The 22,896-nt window shown below is 29.9% G+C and overlaps 2 protein-coding genes across 2 annotated transcripts in view; both read left to right on the top strand.

Annotated features, from left to right (window-relative positions):
* Positions 1-22,896, top strand: part of LOC132737576 (receptor-type tyrosine-protein phosphatase alpha-like) — a 56,736-nt gene that overhangs the window by 1,521 nt on the left and 32,319 nt on the right. Inside the window, exons 4-20 of the mRNA XM_060724875.1 lie at positions 242-300; positions 599-898; positions 1,149-1,270; positions 1,572-1,659; positions 2,080-2,138; positions 2,484-2,520; positions 3,047-3,150; positions 3,525-3,653; positions 4,000-4,148; positions 4,385-4,520; positions 4,706-4,825; positions 5,456-5,552; positions 6,144-6,208; positions 6,726-6,860; positions 7,266-7,394; positions 7,822-7,982; positions 8,215-8,350. Coding sequence (XP_060580858.1) covers positions 242-300; positions 599-898; positions 1,149-1,270; positions 1,572-1,659; positions 2,080-2,138; positions 2,484-2,520; positions 3,047-3,150; positions 3,525-3,653; positions 4,000-4,148; positions 4,385-4,520; positions 4,706-4,825; positions 5,456-5,552; positions 6,144-6,208; positions 6,726-6,860; positions 7,266-7,394; positions 7,822-7,982; positions 8,215-8,350 — 2,026 coding nt within the window. The remainder of the gene's footprint in view (positions 1-241; positions 301-598; positions 899-1,148; positions 1,271-1,571; positions 1,660-2,079; positions 2,139-2,483; positions 2,521-3,046; positions 3,151-3,524; positions 3,654-3,999; positions 4,149-4,384; positions 4,521-4,705; positions 4,826-5,455; positions 5,553-6,143; positions 6,209-6,725; positions 6,861-7,265; positions 7,395-7,821; positions 7,983-8,214; positions 8,351-22,896) is intronic.
* On the top strand, positions 14,731-17,598 carry LOC132737577 (proprotein convertase subtilisin/kexin type 5-like). Its single transcript, XM_060724877.1, has 3 exons — positions 14,731-14,808; positions 15,038-16,075; positions 17,498-17,598. The coding sequence occupies exons 1-3, from the start codon at positions 14,748-14,750 to the stop codon at positions 17,596-17,598; spliced, it is 1,200 nt and encodes a 399-aa protein (XP_060580860.1). The 5' UTR covers positions 14,731-14,747.

Here is a 22,896-nt window from a genome sequence, read left to right as displayed (position 1 = left end):
TGAAGTAAGTAAATAAATAAAAGGGAAAAAGAGCAAATGTATAAAAAATAGCATCAATCATTCATGACGCATAAGTTCATTTTAACCTGAAATAAAAAGATCGATGCGTGTATACCTTATTTTTGGATTAAATATTCCGTTTTTATTATTTTTTAGGCTTACACATAATATAATATGGATCGTCCTTTAGTTTTATTACAAAATTACATTATATGGAAGAAAATTATCCTTTATTTGACAGACAAAAATCCCCGAGAGAAGAATCCGGTCAACATGAGACAGTTGTTACAGAAGATCAAAGTATGCAGTACAAAAAGATAAAAAATTTAATACTCTAAAGATATTTACATGATTTACATAACATATATTAGCAGTAGTATACAACTTTAAGCCGTTTAAAATAACGACAGTGTTACAGTGTGGCATAAAATCAATGAAAATGTTTTTGTTTTTGTTTTTTTTTTTTTTTTTTTTTATTTAGTTTTTCATAATCATCAACCATTACATCACATAATCGTTAATGTTTAATGAAAGAAATTGATATTTTTCTTGTAATTATTTAAAACTGTTACAGCTATCCATTCTTCTATGATTTAAGATGTTTATGCAAAACCAATGAAGAAAACGGATGCAGTTGAAGAAATTCAGGACTACATATATGCACAACCTAACAAAACACACAAGCTCAAGAAACCTAGTACGAGAGAAATTAGCAAACCAAAACCAATGTATGATAATTTTGCCATAGACTTATATGATAGAAAAACTGTCTCAGATGGTACGTATTCCACTATCACTATTGATGGAGATCTTGAAAACAAAACAGAAGAAGAAACGGATGTTGATGAAATAGAATTAGAAGAATTAGACGAAGGCACTTCTAAACTTATCGAAAAAGGTTTGTTTTCATTGAATAACCGTATTCGTATGGGATGCTAAGATAACATGTATGTATAGTATGTCAGTAATATTTCTTACCTTATTGACAGAAATATCGATTGTATCAGATATAAAGTAATTAACAGATATTACATATTTTAGAAGATCACTTACTTTTTTCAAGTAGTTTATTTAGTGTGTGAAACAACTGCAAAACTTCAATGTATATACAGGATCATTCTTAAAAAACAGGGCATTGTAAACTTCAGAAGTAAATCCACCGAGTGCTGATTTGTATTACAATACAGCGAGTCTACTTAGAACCCGGATTCAAATATCTGATCTACTTGAATACACCAGGAAGAAGACTGATTATGAAGATGAGTTTGAGGTTGAGTATTAATTGCATATTTCATATTACTGTACCTGTTATAGGATAGGAGGAACTTAATACATCTTTTTATAGTTTGAAATAAGATAATATTAAACTTAAATTATTGCAGGAACAATTAAATGTTGGTATTTTAATACTGCTAGAAATGTTCAATTGCGTGAATTAGTTCTATCGGTTCAATAGATAAACCTGTATTTATAATTATATTGATATTGAAACGATAAATTTGATGATACATAATAATTCAGCTATTTCTACGTTTGGTGTTATATTGTTTTGAAATTCATTTTCCATTTAGAAATTACCCAAAGGTTTGACAAGGCCTTGTGACGAAGCTCTAACGCGGTATAATCGCAAGAAAAATAGATACAACGGAGTATATGCATGTAATTATTTGTTCTTATTTTAAGAAACCTTTATAAGGTTTGGCTCGTTCCTTTTTTTCAGTTACAAAATTAATTTACGTAATACTGTGTACTTATTTTTATAATGTACTTTTAATTAATCTTAAATTCATACGCTATACACTATAATTAAACACTTATGAATACATAGTGTCATTGAAACAAAAAGAAATCTTACACATTGTTTTAAGAAAGAACCAGATTTTCTTGACCAGTCACAGGGAATACACATTTCAACTACTTTTGTGCATTCTCTTATTCAAATTAATCATATTAACATATCCAGTAAGAATATCCTAGCTTTCACCTTATGTCTGTAATATTTGTTTACCAAAAGACAGCGTTAGATATCTTAAGTTAATTCGAGCAATTAGGAAGATCATATATTTTCTGCTATTTCAGATGATGCCACTCGTGTTGTCTTAAAAAGTAAAACTTATATCAACGCAAATTATATTGATGTATGTATAAACTTGCATGTTTGATGTGTAATGTAGGAATATTTTTATGTCTTTCAACACTTAAAGATTTTTTTACTGACAACCTTATGCTAGTCATTTGTTATTTCATTGACGTATAAATAATGACTTAATATTAATAACTGATGAAGTTAAGCATACTTGTGCCTTGAATTTGATAATGTCACATAACGTGTGAACAAAATGAAAAGAAATAGCACATGCTTTTGCATTGGCAAGAACTGAACATTTGTTTGACCAGATACTATTTAAGAATTATCACTGATATTTGTATATGGATAATTTTATATACAGATATTTCATATTATGTTTCTTAATTTAATTTAGGGACACAAGAAGTCACCAGAGTACATAGCTTCTCTTGGTATGTATACATTTTTTTTACGTCGCACCAACGCGGTACAGGTCATATGGCGACTTTTAAGTTTGTAATGATGTAGGAAGACCTCAGGTGCCCTTCCATGCATTAATTCATGCATGAACTGACACATTGTAAAACTGCCGATGACTCGATATAACACGTTATAAATATATAATAATAATGGTTAAAAAAAATTCAGCTCTGGCAAATACTGTCTACAATCATATCAAATACTGCAAATATCTATCTCTTGATTATTCTCACACACATGTTTTCTTTGATTCTTGGTTAATGTGTTAAAAATAGTATTTAACTTTATAATAAATATCACTATTCTCCTCAACCAAGTCTGCAACTGTCATTTTTTTGCTATGTTTCAATAACTCTTGAGGCATCTCTCTTTTTCAAGCTTTTATGATGTAAATAAAATGTCATTAAAAGGCAATGTGAAGTAATTACTCTACATTTTCAGGTCGTCATATTTCCATCAATATTTCTCTTGTATTTATTTACTTATTAATGATTTAAGGACCAACCAAGGATGCAATGAATGCTTACAAAGACTTTTGGGAGATGATATGGGAAGAAAAAACAGATAAAATTATAATGTTGACCAATCTAGATGAGTCTGGGGTTTGTATATTACCACACTCGCCAAGAAAAAAACTTTTAGTTTCAGTTTTGAATTTTTCCTCACTTACTTGACTTCATATATAAAAATCTTGAGAAAAATACAGCCTGATTAAAACTGATTATTTTAGAATAATTAGAAACATTTTCTTTACACTTAAATATGGTAATACAATTATAGATATACTGAGAGTTATATGCATACATCTAGCAGTAATTGCATTTAAAACAGTTTGTATAAAGCCTTGTTTATTATTTTCTACGTATAATTAATTGTATTGTTAACTTTTTATCTTGGGTCACGTATAATTTGGTTATATACACAACAATTGAACTATTGTCAGAAACATTTAAAAAATTCTTTGCCTACTTCATAGAAAATGAAATGTGAGCAGTACTGGCCTGATCAAGGGAAAACTAAGAATTACCATGGATACAAAGTGGTGTGCATTGCTGAGAAAATATTTTCAGAATTCACTTTAAGGGAGTTTTCTGTTAATGTGCAGGTATGTTATATTGTATCGAAACATAAATTTACGTCGTAATGATCTTTATCCTTTAAGACATAAATGTTCTATTTGTTTGATCGTTCTAATATGCTGAACAAAGGTTATCTTTATCCCTAGATTATAGTAATTTGTTTATTTGTATCAAATTTAAACATACGTCCTAATCACGATTTGATTATCGTTTAAGACATAAAAAATCTATTTGTTTGATCTTTCTAATATGTTGACCAAACCTTATCTATATCCCTAGATTGTATTAGTTTTTCTTTAAATTTGTGAACAACATACCTCAAAATATAATGCACCATTGATAAAAATGTTTTGTTTTTTTTTAATTTCAAAGGGTTCTGGATCAAGGAAAGTGACACAATATCACTATACCGCCTGGCCCGACCGATCCGTTCCAGATAATGTTGCCTCTCTGGTAGAGTTTAGAAACAAAGTTGGACAAACAAAGTCAGACGATATTGGCCCTATAGTGGTACACTGCAGGTATTTGTTTTGCCAGTACAATTAAAATTTATAAAAAAACTTACATTGTCAAAAAAATATTTGGTCAATTATCAGCCTGTTGAAAAACATTTGTTATTACAAATAACTCTAAAAAGATATCTGAAACGGAAATGAATATGGAACGCTTTATAGCCATTAGTTCTAAAAGTTTAATTTGTACGTGAATATTGATAATGATTTCCTATATATTTCTGTATGTATGTATCATATAACAGTGCAGGAATCGGAAGAACTGGAACCTATATCGCATTGGATACACTTATACAGGAAGGCAAGAATGATAATTATGTTGACATTTTTGGTCGTGTGATGGCGCTACGTGGACAAAGAGGCCACATGGTGCAAAACTTGGTATGTTATTATATATGGATGATATTTGTTTTTAACACATGTTTGTCATAAATGTAATTTAATTGTGATTTTCTTACAATCTATTATGATGGATATTATAGTAGGATATATATTTGAAGTTGTATTTTATTATTTGACATAATAATTTTTATTCAGAACCATGTATTGTTCTTTCTCTTATTTAGGAACAGTATATATTTCTTCACCAATGTCTTCTGTATGCCCTCACGTGCGATTCAGATCCACTTCCGGTCACACATATTCCTCGTTTAATGACAGATGATAAAATATCACATCAATTTCAGGTACATGTGCAAATATTAAAACAAATTTTGTTATTATAATAGCTTGTTTGTTTTATAATATCTTCCGTTAAGATTAATTAAAATCAGAATAATGACTGTAAACACACACTAAACTGTCCATGAAATATTGTTACAGAAACTTTCGCTGTTTTATTGATTCCAATTATTTCATGTTTCTCTCCTCTGTGGCTTTTTCAAGCAATTCGTTTTTATATTGGAGACTTGATACTGCTTATTCTGAAGAAAGTGCTTGATGGTAATCACTACTTCTACACTTCCTTTAAAACAAAAGGAAAATATCAATACATCCGCAAACGCTCCCATTTGAGATTGGAAATTTACTGTTGCATAATAAAAATTATACAAACTGTTGATCAATTATCTCCTTATGTATAATATAAATAAACGAATATTGTGTAAAATGGAATAATAATCATTAAGAAGATCATTATTATCAGTCTTATTGATATTTGTCTAAGATTTAAACAGTTCAAAGTGGCTAAAGCTGGCAAAGGAAAAAATAATGAAAGAAATAAAAAATGTCATGGTCATTTGTAAGATATATTTTAAGTATCTAATGAACTTGAATTATCTAAGTAACAGGTGTGGTTGACTTTCTGAACCTTTCAGACATTTACTGAAGTTGTTATGCCGACAGACTTCGATGGGAAATCATCTAGGAACAAGAAAATAAGGAAGGAAAATAGACACGGAGCTGACATTCCTGGTATGCAAATTTGCAAATAAGTCAGTTTCACCAGGGGATTGGAATAATATATAAAATACATTTTCATTCCATAAAATAGAAGTAGAATTTTGACTTAATGATCCTTTGGCAGACAGAAATTTTTAACTGATTTACTAACTATGAAATAATTATTACAGTTAGCATAAGTTTAGAGCTGTTTGAAAAAATAGTAGAAAACCAACCCGTAATTCATAATTGTGTACAACACGTTGTTAAAATTTAAAATTTTAAACATTCTATGTATTTCAACAATTTCACATTAACTATAGCCATTGTATAGGTAAACTTCCTTTTTCATTCACACTCATTATACCACACTGCGTTAATAATAGTAGATTTCAATAGAAAATAACCGTCTGTAAATATACTCTACTTGTATGAAAATCTCATTTGAATAGCAAACCTTGACTATTCAGTGGTTGGTTAAGTTTGAATTCATGGTAAATCCCCTGTTGTGCATTGGGAAGTGTTTTAAAGCCGAAAATAGATCTTTATAACATTAAACCATAAAACAAATTTACATTGAACATTTTGAGGCTTTAATAAATAACATCCTATTTTTATGTGTAGGCGATGATTACAGAGTGAGACTGTCATCAACAAAGCATGACTACATAAATGCTGTTTATGTAAATGTAAGTTTATGTTTTCAAGTGAAGTTATTTTGATTTCATTTGAAGTTTCGATTGCCGCCCTTTTCAATATTTTTTCATGAACCTTGCTTGCGTTGCCTCCCTTTCTTTTAGTGAATATATAGATAGCCTTTTTAATTGAATTTATACATGAAGCATTTAAATTGTATTATTATAATTGGCATTTTAATAATACTCTTTTATTATATCAGCACAATTTGGATATATGTAAGCTATTTAAAATCACAGATATTTTTACAAAGATCTTACATTATTGTTGTCATTGTATATTAAATTTCTTTTCCTTCATCCTAGACAAGTTATGAAGCTGGTCATTTTCCCTCGTTATTAATCGTTCGTAGACTGATTTTATATTAGTCTAGGTCTATGTGAAAATGTAGGTGTTGTAAAAGCTTTCATACTATGTATATGATTACGATCAAAGTAAAATATACTTTAAACGGCATCATTAAGTTATAAAGTTACTTGAAATTATATTTTCCTAGTATCTTAATTTCAGGGATACGAAAATCTATACAAATTTATTGTTACACAGACGCCAATGCCGAATACAGTTGAAGACTTTATACCGATGCTTTATCAGGAAAAATGTGCCTGTGTTATTAGCTTGGACGACGAAAACCTGAAAGATAAAGTTAGTGCATATTTATAGATTATCAAGATTGTTTAAAATAATTATGTGTAAGATTTTATTTAATAGTATTCGTTGGCAAATTAATCCATACCTAACATATTTAATTTCAGTGTCGTTTTACAACAAAATTTAATGAAATACAAATGCTTGCTATGCAATACAAATGTTTGCTATGAAAAAAAAAATGTTCTGGTATGGGGGTGGATAAAACAAAGACTCACCTTTAAAGCTTAAAGACTGTGATAGGTCGTTGAATTCTAAATCATTGTGTTTCTATGTTACTTATGTACTCACCGAATCATAATTTAGACTGATTATGAATTTTGCTAAAAATGCTGATCAAAAATTAATGTTATAATTGTTTTTCACAGATGTTCTTTTTTATTTATATATTACTCATTTCAGTCTGTCGGACATTATCTACCACAAGATGGAAAGGCGTTCAAAGTTGGTCATTTCCAAGTAACTTGCAAGACGGTTGACACAACGGATTATGGTACAATACGGGACATGACAATATCACGCACTGGATTGGTAGATGTTCTATATTTTAAGCTTAGAAAAAATTATGCCAAGATCTTTTTGGTGACCGGTTTAATACATATCATTTAATTTTTTTTTTTTTTCTACCCCCTTTTCCTCCCGGATTTATTGTTTTTTTTTTTTTCATATCCTCTTTGTTATAATCATACATTATCCAGCACGAAACTATGAACATTTTGATAAAGCAAATATGTGCAGGATTTGGAAGTTTCCTAAGTAATTGTTCAGGGAATCCTTTACTGTATCTTTCATTTATTTCAATCAAGAACATAATTATGGATAGATAACCGAACATTGCCTTTTAATAGTCTTTCTTAATCCCTTCAACAATGAAACGTAAAACAGTATGTCTATCTATACATCATATATAAAACTAGAGAAAATTATAACCTTAATGGCAGACTTTTGTTACATACAGCACCTTTCTGGAGAGGCACATTTGAAACATTACCAGTATAACGGGTGGAATCAGTCAGAAAAAGTCCCACCTAGATTGGAACCGTTTGTAAAGCTGACCAAGGATGTTGAGAATGAGGTCAAAGGTCAAAGAGAAGATAGACCAATCGTAGTTCATTGCTTGTAAGTATTGCATGAAAAATCTATTTGCGAAATCAATTTTAATATTTTGATTAACTGTTGATCCTCTATAGAGAGGAATCATTATATGTGTATGCCAGTGTATTTGATTGTGTAGCTAGATTTATATTTGTGTGTTTGATTCGACTTGATTCTTTTGTGAAAGATCTTGGATGTGCAAATGCATACTTATAATTATAAAGATACTTTTGTGATCTAATGCTGTTGTTTATAGGACTGGAGCCGAACGAAGCTGCTTATTTTGTGCTGTCTCTATTATATCAGAAAAGAGTTTCTTTGAGAAGGAAATTAGTGTCCTGAATACCATTTGCCAACTGAGTTCAAGGAGAAAGTCAGCTTTTACCGACATTGTAAGTAAATTAACTATCATCATAAAAATGCATGTGAATAAGCTTAATTTAAGGTACTATCTTAATATGCAGTTTCGAAAACTATTCTCTATTCTTGCTTCTTATTTAAGTTGTATTGGACGAGCTATTGAGTCAAAGTTTTCTATGTCATTTCACATTGCATCAATAAGTAAACATGTGCTCTATACGAATATACCCAACTTATCATTATTTTGAACTTGTCTGATATTTCAGAATATTTCATCTTATATTAACCACGCAAGCATCTTTTTACTTAACATTTTTATCTTATCGCAAATTTATCAGTACAATAAATTCGCCTTATTGTCAAATCAATTGCACAACATTGCCTATGTCTACAATGAAAGACTGAATGTTAAAAATAGCATTAAAAAAAAAACGACAAAAAAATACAGTTATTGACATATTGATAACATGGAATTATGGAATCATTATTATTATTTAGGTCTTAATTATTAATTTACTTTATTTCAGGCACAAATCAGTTTTTGTTACCAACATGTTAAATATCTGGCTGAGATTTCCGACAAGAAGAAATACTATAATATGAACGAGTTGTTGTAAACAATGGTTGAAGAAATTTGTCTTTATGATCAATTAATTACTTGTCCACTTTTTACACAAATATGACACTTGATAAAAAGCTGAAAATGCTTATATTTTTTTTGTGCTCTGTTGCAATCTCTGAAAAGACATATTACTCATTGGCCATGCATAAAGTTGAGCCATATTGTTTTAGTGTTGATTTGGCAAAAAACAGTTATAGTCTTTCGGTATTTTATATGAAAATCAAAATGCAATTTTGTCTACATTTTCCTAACCTATATCTAAAAAATATTTCACCTCTTCGAGCACCGTTTTGTTCAGGTGATATACATCTTACATGTTCTTAATTCAATTTTACAACACAACAATGCCTTTTCTTCTGTAAACTGTAAGGAATACTCATTGTTTATACATGTAAGGAATCGTTTATAAACATGATGAGCATTTTCATTATACAGTACTGTGAAGTTTTGAAATATTGTTATAACGGTTTGCTTACTGTTTTGTTTTGGTCTAATTATCTAAAGTCGCTTGTATTTGTCATGATCGATGCATTTAGCGAACAGTTTGCATTTGTTTGCTTAATATAAAAATTCTGATTTTATTTTACTATGTTCCGGTCTTTTTATTTTATTAATGAAAAGCATGATACTAATTTTCTTATTGAATATTTAAAAGTATATAATTCAATGATATATCATAAGACTGTCAAATTTCATGCACATTCATTTTCATGTTCGGGGTTGGATTATTTTTACTCAATATGATTTGTTTGGAAGGATTTACATAAACCATTATGAATCCAGTAATGGTATGAAAAAAGACTGGCAGAAAAATAACTACTATTTAACCTTTATATCTGCCATGTGCAATAACGTTAAATATATGAATAATGATTAACAAATTATACTATGATTGTGATAAAAGAAAATATTGAAAAAATCAAACTATCAATCAATATATTAAAGAAATAACTGCCTTTAACAAAATATGATATAAGTGAAATATTATTCTGTGTGTAAGTCTTTGCTTTATGGCTTATATGAATTAAGTATTTATCATACTTATTTTGCTACTTATGTTTGCTACTTTCCCTCACAGTAACTTTTAATTTATCCAAAAAGGATTATGAGCTATAATGTCTTTGATAACAAAGATCTATATTTTTCATTTCATCTCGTGAGTGGACTCAATAAACCGAGTCTGAAATTCTCAACTATTTTCTTTTTAAACTAGATTCGAATAGTTAATGTTATTTGAATAGGTTTATAAACTAGTTCAGCCTGTCAAACTTCAGTTTACAATATTCCAGCGTCTTTATAACATAGGTTTATTATCTGTCTAAGAGTTGTATAAAATGAAGTCTCTCCAATAACAGGTCACATTTTATTTTATTACCCCTCACTTTTTTCGTAATGTTAATTTTCCATAGGCCTATGGGAGTTATTCTTACTGTTAATGCAAGTGTACCACGTGACTACGAATTTTGTACTGTTACATAGGTAGCAGTATTTTTTAACAGTATAAAATCTGGTCACGTGGTCTATTTTCTAAATAAAATGAAATAAAATGGCCGCCATTTTTTTCTCGATTCATTCTTATTTACGACGATAGGGCATCGCCGAAGTACATTTGTAACTATTACTCTGATAAAATTTAGTTCTTTGCACCCTAGAGTCCCTTTCGCGTATTAAATATCTTTTTGTTGAATAGTCAACAGGAAACATCCGTTTTCAACGGAAGTAATTGTAATGTAAATAATTTTGTGTCAAACTGGAACATGCAGACAATTAAAGCATGCAACAAAGGATAATTTAACAATTTTAACCAGTGAAACGTTACATATAGAGTTGGTGGACAGACATATGTAGGATATCATCGTTATTTTCTAAATGCACTTTATCTAAAACCATGCGAAGAATATTCTGGATGCAGAAGGATCAGATTTCACAGATCATAACCTTAGAAATGGGTTAGTGTTTTGTTTTCTGAATAAAACACTGCTTACTTTATGACTGGAAGATATCAACACTTGCCTAAAGAATAAAAGAAAAACAGCTTCTCAAGTAGGCCTACAGTGCACTTAAACTTGCAAGGTAAGGACAGTTTAGTTATTGTTCCTCTTGGCTTAATTTTGTTCCAGTTTATATATTTAGTTGACAAATTCAGATCATCACAGTATTTGTTCGGGGTAATAAAATAAATAACACATGGGTTTGTGGGTAACAGTAAAAATATCATTCCTACGCCTCGGGTAACAGTATTTTCCTCGGGATGATATTTTTACTGTTACCCACAAATCCATGTGTTATTTATATAATGTTCCTAATAGAAGTGATTTACATATAAAAATTCTTTGCAACACAGATCGTCGTCTTCAAATTGGTTATCATTGATATCCTTCTATAACTGATTAATAAACTATAGATATTTCAACATGTGTCTAGAAAATACAGACAATGTAATTCAGATGTAGACTGTAGTCCTTTTATCACAGTTTTGTTATCTTTATAAGCTATGTTTGTAAACGAGAATCTTTTATAGATCAGTTTATAAACTAAAGCTTATTCTGCATGAGTTCTTCGCAGATATAGTTCTATAGTTGATCTCGAACTATATGGCTTACATACATTGAAATTTAAAAATGAAATTTCTTATTTTGCATTTAGTCAATGGTGTTCAATATATGTTTTTTAATTCGTTATCTTATTGCTTATGTTGTATACGTTTTGCATTTACGTTTACATATTATTGTTACACTGTTGTCTGTTTTAATTGTTAGCTTCGTTATACTCAAGCTTTAATAAATTAATGACATGTAAATCTGTTTAATTGAAGATTTTATGTTCAAATAAATACTAGTAAAAAATTTACATTATTTATAGGTATTTTTTTATAAAGCTATATGCTAGTGAGTGAAATTACACATTGTCTTTCATAACTATAACACAATGCCCCCTCAGACCCAATAGGCCCAGATTCGGTGTTACAACTGCACAGTTCCTCTGGGGTTTTTCATATTCCTGCATTACGGGATAAATACTGTAAAAGTAAGTCTACACACTTCCTACAAGGGGAAGTAGTACATGTATATTATAATAATACCGCGTGTAGCAATCATTATAATTGTTAATCGGTATTGCCAAAAATGAAAGCGTTTTGCTGTTGTTTTTTTTTTAATTCACTTATTGCTATAGAGGCATTGTCTAAAGAGACTTAACATTGAGTGAATTTAAAGAACAATATTTGCATCTAAGTGATCTTATTTTAATAGAACCTGAACAGAAAAATCTATTTATATGAGGTTAAAATGGGAAAAGAGAGAAGTTCTTTCTTTTTTAGTCAAAGCGAAGGTTACTATAAAAACTGCTTACGATCTTTTATTTAGTAGATGCTATAGGAGGTTAAATAACAGACAATTATGCTCCCCGTTATTTAGGGAAATGTTCACAAAAGATCAAAGCCGACTAAACTTTTACGAAAAGAATGGTGTTAATTACTAATGATTTTATTTAAAAACATTTTATACATTATAAAAATCAGAATATGGTATGTCCCAGGTTCTCCAATAAATATTTCAGTTCCCTATTATACTCTCTGCGCGAAATGTACTTTACTTTCATATGGTATAATGTTAGTCATTATGATGACATGCATAACCAAGATTATCACACGCAAAGCGTTAAAGTCACTTAGACAGTCAAACATTTAATAAAGAAAAATCATGTGTATTTTGATTTTTGTGACAAGTTAATCTTATTTAGACAAGAGGGTGAGCCTTTTCCTCAAATTACTCGAAGAACTTGACTTAAGAACTTGAAGGATCAATATCTGCGACACAAACTAAGACGAACTTTTACCTAATATTAATCGATAGGACTAACACAGGTACACGATTTGATTTGACAAGTATAAGGAAAATGCTCAAATTATGAAAAAGAAGATAAACAAGGAAAGGAGGCATTCAGTTAATGCATCCGCAGAAATGTTTTAAGAAGCATATTATCCAGAAAGATAAACTTCTTTTGAAAGACATAGAAATAATTCATATGATGCAAATCAACATGAGACGATCGAAATTTTGTGTGTATCACTTCATTTATCTTTGGGTTCAAATTATTTTATATCGTCTTATGTGTACTAAAGTACAATTACAATTTCAATTTAGAATTTAAAGGTACAGATTAGTTCTTGAACTCATGTGATTTATAGAGGAAAAAGGTTTGTTAATTCGGTTCGCAATCGAAGCGCGTTATGTAACATGCATGTTTTTCTTTTTTCGATCAGATCGGCCTGTTAGCACACATTTTGAACATAAAACTACATGATTGTATATTCCAATAGGTCTCATAACAATATTCCGTTTATTATTCATTTCAATTGTGAAAGTATCTAAAAATCATTAAGAGCACATTTCAATAGTTTAAATTTAATTGCAACATCTTAATTTATCAATTTATGGCATGATTCTTTTATAATTTATTTGACATAAGAAAGTTTTTTTTAAAACAAATCTAGTCTTGCTTTCTTGTAATATGTCCATGTTTGCATGATTTATCAGATTAACAAAGTTGGCGGAGACATTAGCAAATCTACTGTATCATTATACTTAAAAAAGCTGCTAAATTGTGACTGGGTTAATTTTTAAGATGTAACGCGTAATTTATTAATGATTGATCGGAACAACGCTAGTTATCATAAAAATGTCGTTATGTTACTATTTGTAAATATGTTTTAATTTTGTAGCGCAGATTGGCGTTCCTTATCCGATCCTTGTTGTTCGACGTCCTTATCTGAAGTTCGACGGAAATGGCCGAGAAATTGAAAAACATTTTAAAATATGTACCTGCCAATAAAATTGTAAATTAAGTGAAGAAAATGAATCTGATTTATTGATTAAGAAATGGCTCGATAGATCCGACTGACCATACATATTTACTGAACATGTTAAAGTATTTCTAAACATATTTATTATATTACAATTTCCGTTTTAATATAAATGCGCAACTCGAAATTTTGCAAATAAAATGTTTAATTCAGACATGAAAGAAAGTTATTCAAATTACTTTCAAATTGACTTTATTTCCATATGATGACAAAAGAAAATCTTTTGTTGAAAAGTGTAGTAATTGTTCCTTTTAAAATACTTGTTTGAGCAAAATGCCATCTCAATTTAACAAACTGGCGACCTAAACTTTATTACTTCACAATTGTAACATTTTAACAAATTCAACTTCATGAAAATTTGAATTCAATTTGTGGAGTAGATTTTTCAAATGCGCGAATTAACTAAATCCTACTTAGATAATAAATTCATGACGTTAAAATTCATTATTTATTTACTTGTAAGTTATTTTTTTTTAAAAGCTCAAACTTGTAAATGTATTCGACCGTATTAATCCGTCTAAAAATAGCGGCGCCACATAGAGAGTCACTGTTGCATACTGTTTCAAATTCAAATCTTTATATTCAATGCACAATAATGTAAAGAGGAAGTTTTGAACAAGTTTTATTTTGCAATGATTAAACAGATAGGTATGATTCACCACCATAATTGTTGTTTAAATAATGTTTATTTATATTAAAAAATAAGATATTTTGCTTTATGAAAAACGGATAGGATATTATTGTAAGAACATTATGACTCTTTATCATTTTAAAAATCTATAATTTTAATGTCTCCCTACCTTTGTTTAAGCTTTAAAGTATCTTTATACTTTAAGTTAGACATTCAAAATGTCTAAAACTGTTTTATTGCAATGCATTTTATAACTTCTAAGACTTATAATATACACTTTTTTTCTTAAGATTGCATACATGGATACGGAACATGTTTTCTAAGGAAATTTCAGCATTAGTATTAGTGCTGTTTGTTGATATGGTATTTGCCGGTAAGTTCTTCTATTTCTGTGATTTTTAGCTATGGAAAACCTTTTTTTCTTTATTATTAAACATTGTAAACTGTTATCCAATGGCCTATTATAAATCATATTCGGATGAAGAAAAATATTAAATTTAAGTTCTTATTATGGTCACGTCTATTCAACTGGGAAAATATATCAATGGTTTATTATATTGTTACTAAAATATGTAATAGTCAAACTTCATAAATGTTTACAGAATGTTCATTTGGCTGCCAATCATGCCCCGGTTCAATTTGTACAAGTTGCGAATCATCTTACTTTTTAATAGATGGATTTTGTTCACCATGTCCCGAAGATTGTGAAAGCTGTAACAGCTACGATGACTGTACTTTATGTAAGCCAAACAAATATGGTTTTAGGTGTACCGTAAACTGTGATGGTAATTGTCTAAACAGTGAATGCGAAGATGATACGGGGTATTGTACACAATGTAAGCCTGGTTTCTATGGAAATCAATGTCAACATAATTGTAGTTTATGTGAAAATGAACGATGTGATTTACGTACCTGCTCGAGTGGCTGTAGCGCTGGATATTATGAGTATAAAACCGTTGTTGAAACAACATGTCAAACGTGTCCTTCAAATTGTAAACATTGTAGGGATGGAAAAACATGTTATATTTGCAATCATGGTTTTCATCTCTTTAAGTTTAATGACAACGTTCACTGTCTGTCATGTTTTCAAGACTCGAAATGTCCGGACTGTGTTATTCAAGGTTGTAACCAGTGTCAAATAATCAACTATTTGTTAGTCTGCGCTGATTGTCCAGAAGGACAAATATTCAATGGTAATACATGCAAAGCACACAGTATGTTGTGCCCAGAAGGATGTTCTACGCATTGTGATAGTACTGGAATATGTCAAGGAGAAGAATGTAATGAGGGCTGGACTGGTGACAAATGTTCCGAAAAATGTAACATCAAATGTTTAAAGTGTTCAAAAGATAACGGAAATAGTTGTCTATTGTGTAAAGGTAATTTTTACTCAACCGATTGCAGTTTACCATGCAGCCCGGCATGCATAGAGAAAAGCGGTAGTCAAACATGTGAACATGCAGGCGGATATTGTCTGAACGGATGCAACCAAACATTTTGGGGCGACACCTGCGATAAATACTGTCCTGGTGGATGCAAAGAGCAGAAATGTGATAGAATCAACGGTACATGTACAGATGGATGTATGGGTGGACAGACTGGAGATAAATGTACTCATTCTACAACAATCGGTAAACAAGGTACATATGATTACTGTCATGAGTTTTTTTAAAATAATTTATTTATAAGTGAGACATTTGGATTTAAGCAAATACATGCTTACCATAAATATTGAATATTTTTACTTAATTGCTCTTTCTTTTGTTGACAATATATACTAGAAATACTGTATGTGGCTTGTTACAAGAGTTAGTATTACTTTAGATGTAAGTAACTATTATAACTGTCCACGTAGTAGCTTCTAAAAACGTTCCAACGTTATAATTCATGTAGGGTAACAATTTGACCACACATGCGCACATAAAACTAGCTATTCCGCAAAGAATGCAACTCAAAATAAACATTTATATTGGATAGTCATATTTTTTTCGCCATCTATTATGGTGACATTTAAGATATATTGGATATGATTTATTTGTCATGAGAGAAAGTGATTATATTGTGATAGTAAAGAAATCGATTGTAATGATGGCTGGACTGATAATATTTGTAAAAAAGTGAAATTACGATTTTTACTCTCTAGACTGTAGTATTTGAATGATCTTAGACTTGTGTGTACTTGAGTTTATTTATACTCGCAACCGGTTGCCCATATGGGAGGGTTCTCCAGAAGAGTAATAGTAATTTTAGATTTTAGAGGACAGTGGAAGATACAAATACAGAACAGTGTTCCAATTCCAGAAGCTTCTCTTTGTTATTTAACGTGCCAAGTGTTTAGTCACTCATACAAGGAACCACGATTTAAAGTCTCATCGGAAAGAATGTTTTTAGTAATTATACCCCACAAACGAAGTTTAGGGGGTATATAGGAGTCAGCTTGTCAGTTGGTCGGACCGTCGGTCCGAGGCTCCACATCATGGTTTCCGGACGATAAAAAGGGTTTTGAGTGAGGCATTGTAATGAAACTTAGTATATAGCAATATTATGTAAAATCCCTGGCCGGTTTTTATTCGGATGCCCTTAAGCTCAAGGTCACCGTTTCTTAAAATAGGAAAATGGTTTCTGGACAATAACTATAGTTAGGAATGAGATATTGTAATCAAACTTGGTGTATATCAAGCTAATATAAAACCAATGATTGGTATTACATTTTGACCCCCTGGAGTCATGGTCAATGTCACCGTTACTAAACTTGAACATGGTGTCCGGACAATAACTAGAGTTAGGAGTGAGATTTTGTAATCAAACCTGGTGTATAGTAAGCGTATGTGAAGAACACGGTTGTTTTGCATTTAGACCCCATGGGGTAAAGGTCACCGTTACTTAAAATAGAAAAATGGTTTCCGGACAATTACTACCGTTAGAAATGAGATACTGTAATTAAATTTGGTGTACAGCAAGCTGATATGAAGACCCCGGTGGGTATTGCATTTAATTGGAATAATTCTTTGTACACAGTTGATACTTCATGTAATATAGGTTTAGTTCATATTTTTCTTCAGACTATCATTTGTTTAAAAGGTCAAAGTTGCGGGTAGGAGTAGCAATCACTTTCCGTGATAGCTCTAGTTTTAGTTGGACAGCCCGAGAATCGAACCCTTAATGCCAATATTACAAGTATCGCACTCTAACCGATTGCCCTGTGCGGGCTTGCTTGATCTTATAATATTTTTTGTGCAGTAGTTGAGACAGGAAAATTCTTACAATAAGCATTAGAGCGTAATTATGACAATGTTCATTACACGTCAGTGTTATTTCTACAGAAACATCAGTGTCGGCAACAACAACATCAGCCGAGTCTGTAACCCAACAACAAACATGTGCACTGTGTGAAGATAAAGTTAATAATTTTACCATTATATATTTCTCTGGATTCGGATCTTGTGTTGCCATAGAAGTATTTGCTGTATTGCTGTACCTTATACGTCGAAGGTGAATATTTTAACACTGTTTTTATACTATACAACATGCTTGTCTTGAAGGCATGTTTACTGATGAATTTAATGATACAAAAAATAATAATAATTATAAGCATAGCGTTATGTAATATTTTTCTTTATGATTTAATATTCATGTTTGTACTTTCAAGTAAATTGTGTCGGTTTTAATTGGTTTGCTTTTGTGGTAATTTATACTTAAAATCGACTTAAAAATAATGTATAATAATATTCTAAATTCTATGATTTTATACAGGTATCTTGCAAGTAAAACGCCCCAAGATAACAAACCCAACGTTGAGATTCCAACATATTATAACACTAGAACTGATTTCAGAGCTGTAAATACTGAGTCAGCTGAAGTGATAATAATTAGAGAGTTTTGGGGAATAACAGGCCCCCTGATAAGTATACAAATTAATTTATTTTTGTTTTTTTGATTTACTAGAATTATAAAATTTTTTTGTATTTTTGTTTTTTTTTGTTTATAACTATTATTAACTAATTAATGTTATATTATGTTATGTTCTCTTATTTAGTTTATTTATTTATTTGTCTATTTATTTACTTGTTTATTTTCAGATCTAGGAACAACAGTGTCATAGATGTAAAAGAAACGAGTTTCTAGTGAAAACAACAGAATGAATTGTTACTGTATTTGTTGTTCCTGGGATGAATGATTGATGCATATTATTACTATCCTTATATAATCACGTTGAAAACGGCTGCTATTCATGATAATCTAGTTGTATTACATTGTATTAGGGGATGAAACTCTATTTCAATCTAGCTATTTTAACATGTAAAATATGACTAATGTGTTTTCAAAAATATTTTACCTTGTTATCTTTATAAACGTTTCTTTTCTCGAATATTTCAATCCTGTATTTGTAAATGCCTTGAATTAAATTTTCAACATACCTACCTTCCCGTGTGATAACTCTAATCGATAGGTTTAGTTCACAACACAAATATAATTGAAATGTAAATTTTACTACAGTATAGTAAAAGTAAGAAGCCAGCAAAACGTTCAGTTATTTCATCTTTATTAAATTACACTTCATAAATGCTTTCATATATAGAATATGTCATTTTGTAAACGTTACTAGTTAAGATCGCTGATCAATATACGATCGTATTATTTCGGTATTTTTAGACAGATATTATGGTTACAGTCTTCTAAGCTTTTCCTGCCATCTTACTAATATAATAAAAAAGATTAATTTATTATCGAAGCATAGTAAGCGTAAAATTTTCTGTGAGTATATAAAAACAAAACTAATTTATATCTCATTTTAGTTAAATTTTTTAAATAAAATGTACACTTATCTCTAATTACAGTTTATTATTGTTTACATATCTTACATTATTTGTTTTATAATGTTTGATTATAACATGTATAACAATGTTCTTGAAAACGGTATAAGTTATCCTAGCAGTGTTTGTTGATGAAGAATTTGATCGTCAACACTTCTGCATAATAGTTCCAAATCAATTTTGACTGTTTACTTACAAGTTAGAGTAATAAAATGTGGACATGTCTTTTACAAAAAATGCATCTTTACATATTTTATATTAAATTACAGAAATGTTCAATGCTAACATTTGACTGAAATACATATGTGACATTTGGTCGCATCGATATCTTTAATAAAATAACAGTTAAACCAGCTATCAGAGTATATTTCAAAACGTATCACTTAAATGTATTTTGATTAAAGTTTGTATAATTGGTGTTAAGAATATTTTATTGGCTTTCAATCTTGATCACATGTTCCTCATCTTTTAGTTATGATCATCTTACTTTTTATCAAAAGTGTTCGTTCATTGTGCTATAAAGATGGTTAACATTGCTTAAATAACTGTATTTCATGTAAACAAAAATTATATGGTATTCATATAAGTTAAACTTTTACCACTGATGATAATTGTCTAAAAAGTAAATATATAGAAGATCCGGTATATTGCTACCAATCCAAGCCTGGTTTGTTTATGCTTATATGCAAGGTTCTAGATCTGGGTATAATCAGTATAAAACCGGATAAAACGGTATACAAAAATTGTTTGTCAAATTTCAATCATTGTTCGGATGTCAGAACATGTTATTATGCAATGATAGTTTTCATCTTTATAAATTTGTTTGCAATAAAAACGGATTCCCCGAAAAAGAAGAACGCCAAAGAGCCTATTCATGTACGGAACTGAAAGTGCGAGTTACTGTCCCTGCCACTTAAGTAGAAAACAAAGACTCAAATGCTTAAGAGAAAATGAAAATAGTTGTCTACCGCGCACTGGACAAGAATGTAGTTCAGTTTGCCATTCATCATGTACCGTAAGGGGTGGTAAAATAACACGGATAGTGTTTAAATGAGTGTATACAAAGGTCCTGGATCGAAACCTGTGCGAAATATGTGACAGAAAACCTATGAATATGTCTTGAAGGATGCAATGATGGATATCTTGCAGATATGTATTTTCAAGATACTACTGGGTTCGAGTATGTATAAACCAGTTGCTATAAACAAGTACATTTCATTACACTGAAATTAGCTGTCAAAACGTGAATGAGACAGTATTTACGAGGTTAAGGCTAATTCGTGACCGATGATGGATCGAACAACTGTGCTTATCATAAAAATTCTTAACTAACCATTTTTAAATATTGTTCAATTATGTAGCGTAGGTACGAGTACCATATTTAAGAAGATCGACGTTCTTATCCGAAATGTAACGGAAAACGGCAGATAAGTTAAAAAATCATTTAAAATTGCCAATAAAAAGTAAAAAATTTAAGTTTGTAAAAAGGGGGGGAAAGGAACTTTTTTTCAAATAGTTTTATTTCCTTTAAGTTACGAAAAAAATTTTTTGATTTGTTAAAAAGTGTAACAATTGGTCCTGCTAAAATAATACTACAGTTATGAACTAAAGACTATCCCAACTTAACGACCTGGCGATTTAAACTTCATAATTTTACAATTTTATCAATTTATCAAATTGAAATAACAAATTTACGACTTTAGAAAACAACAACAAAGCTTTAAGTTAATGTATTCAACTTCATGAATTCACCTTTGAACTTCACGATTCGAACGTAACGAGTTCGCGAATTAAACTACATGAATTTTATCTTAACAAAAATTTGAATTTAGTCATTATTTATTAGTTCAATTTTATGAATTCTTGAATTTAATTTGTATATTCAGAAAATTCAAGAAGATACAATTATAATGAATTATAATAAATTAATGACGTTATTAGTTAAACTTTATTAGGTCAATATTATGATGTCGTTAATTGTATAGTTGGAATCGTAAAATTATGAAATTAAATGTGTCAGAGTTTTCGGCCCCACGTTAAATGCTTTGTAATACATAAGTGCGTCTAAAAACATAGCCACTGAAGGGGCCGCTATTATAGAGGAGTCACGTGGAAGCAATAATAGTTTTTTACCTATTCAAAATTTTATATTTGTTTACGCACAAATATTTAAGGAGGAAGTTTTTGAAAAAGATTAATCAGATAAAAAATACACACATATTGTAAGTTTTTAGAAATGATAATTATTTTTTAAAAAGTATTGTGCTTTTTGCAAACAGGAAAAACGGATATCAGTTCTGTAAGAATATTTTGACTTTGTATCTTTTTAACAATAATTTTTCATATCTTTTTAAGTTTCACTAATTTGTTTGAGCTTTAAAGTGTCTTATCACTCTATAATAGGTACGCAAAATGTCTAAAACTGTTTTATTTTAAAGCAGTTAATATCTTCTAAGACAAATAGTTAGTTTGACTCTTAAGTAAAAAGTAGAACCAAAACATTTATATTAATAAACGCAGCATCGTGTAGTTATGCTTAAACGTTTACATTTGAAAACATTTCAATAAGTTGACAACTATCAAAATGTACACTATTCTGTTTCAGATTAAATTGCATACATAAATACGGAATAATGTTTCCTAAGGAAACTTTAGCATTAGTACCTATATTTGTTTATAGGGGAAATGTTAATTTGCTTTTTTTAAAGTAAAAAACAAATTAAATTTATAAAATTTTTAAAATTTGTAAAATTTCCTTAATTTCTAAAATACCTTTTCTTTGGGATTGTATTCCCATACATAAAATAGGGGAATATGGGGTTTCAAAGTATAGTATTGTTCGATTTTAATATGAATTCGCTGGTAAATGTTTTTCCTCATAACAATTTAAACTGGGGAAATACGTTTCTTTTTAATTTCTTAAGATGCATCCTTTAAAAAAATTAAAACCCCTGCATCAATTATCTGGATAGTAAATAGTATTCCCGGTTGCAGAGAAATTAAGCTTTAAAGTTTTTTTAATTATCAATGACCAAAAAATTTATATCTGTTTAAATTTGGCTAAGTATAACCTTGGATTAATATTATTTGTAATAATTTTTTATGTAAATTATTATAGATGCACGTTAAAATTCTATACTTAAAATCGACAATCACCCTTTTTTTTGGCAGAAGTTTGTTGGCTGCCCAATCATCTTGGTTCAACTTGCCAAAAAGTTTGTTGAATCATTCTTACTTTTTAATAATGGCATCTTTATCAATGCCCCGAACATTGTGAAAAGTTTGTAAATAGCTATGAGACTGTACTTCTTTGTAAGCCAAATAAGTATACAGTTTTGGGCACGACAGATTGTGGTTTTTCAAACTGTGATGGTAATTGTCTAAATTAGGGTGAATGTTCAAGATGAACGGGATATTGTATGTCAAATGTAAAGTCTGGTTTCTATGGATATCAATGTCAACCAAAGTTGTAGGTTTTTGGTGGCCGATGAAGACGTTGTGGAGTTACGTAACCTGCTCTAGGTGGTTTGTATATATTGGTTACCTATATGTATGAGTATAGCACCGGTGGTCGAAACACTATGTCAGACCTGTCTTTCTCGCAAATTGTAAACATTGTACGGGATGGGAAAAACATATGTTAATAT

Source organism: Ruditapes philippinarum, unplaced genomic scaffold, assembly GCF_026571515.1.
Source record: "Ruditapes philippinarum isolate M1 unplaced genomic scaffold, ASM2657151v2 ctg4603_1_1_1_1, whole genome shotgun sequence".
NCBI classification, from domain to species: Eukaryota; Metazoa; Mollusca; class Bivalvia; order Venerida; family Veneridae; genus Ruditapes; species Ruditapes philippinarum.
Note: the sequence above shows the minus strand (reverse complement) of the source record. Positions and strands in the feature narration are given on the sequence as shown.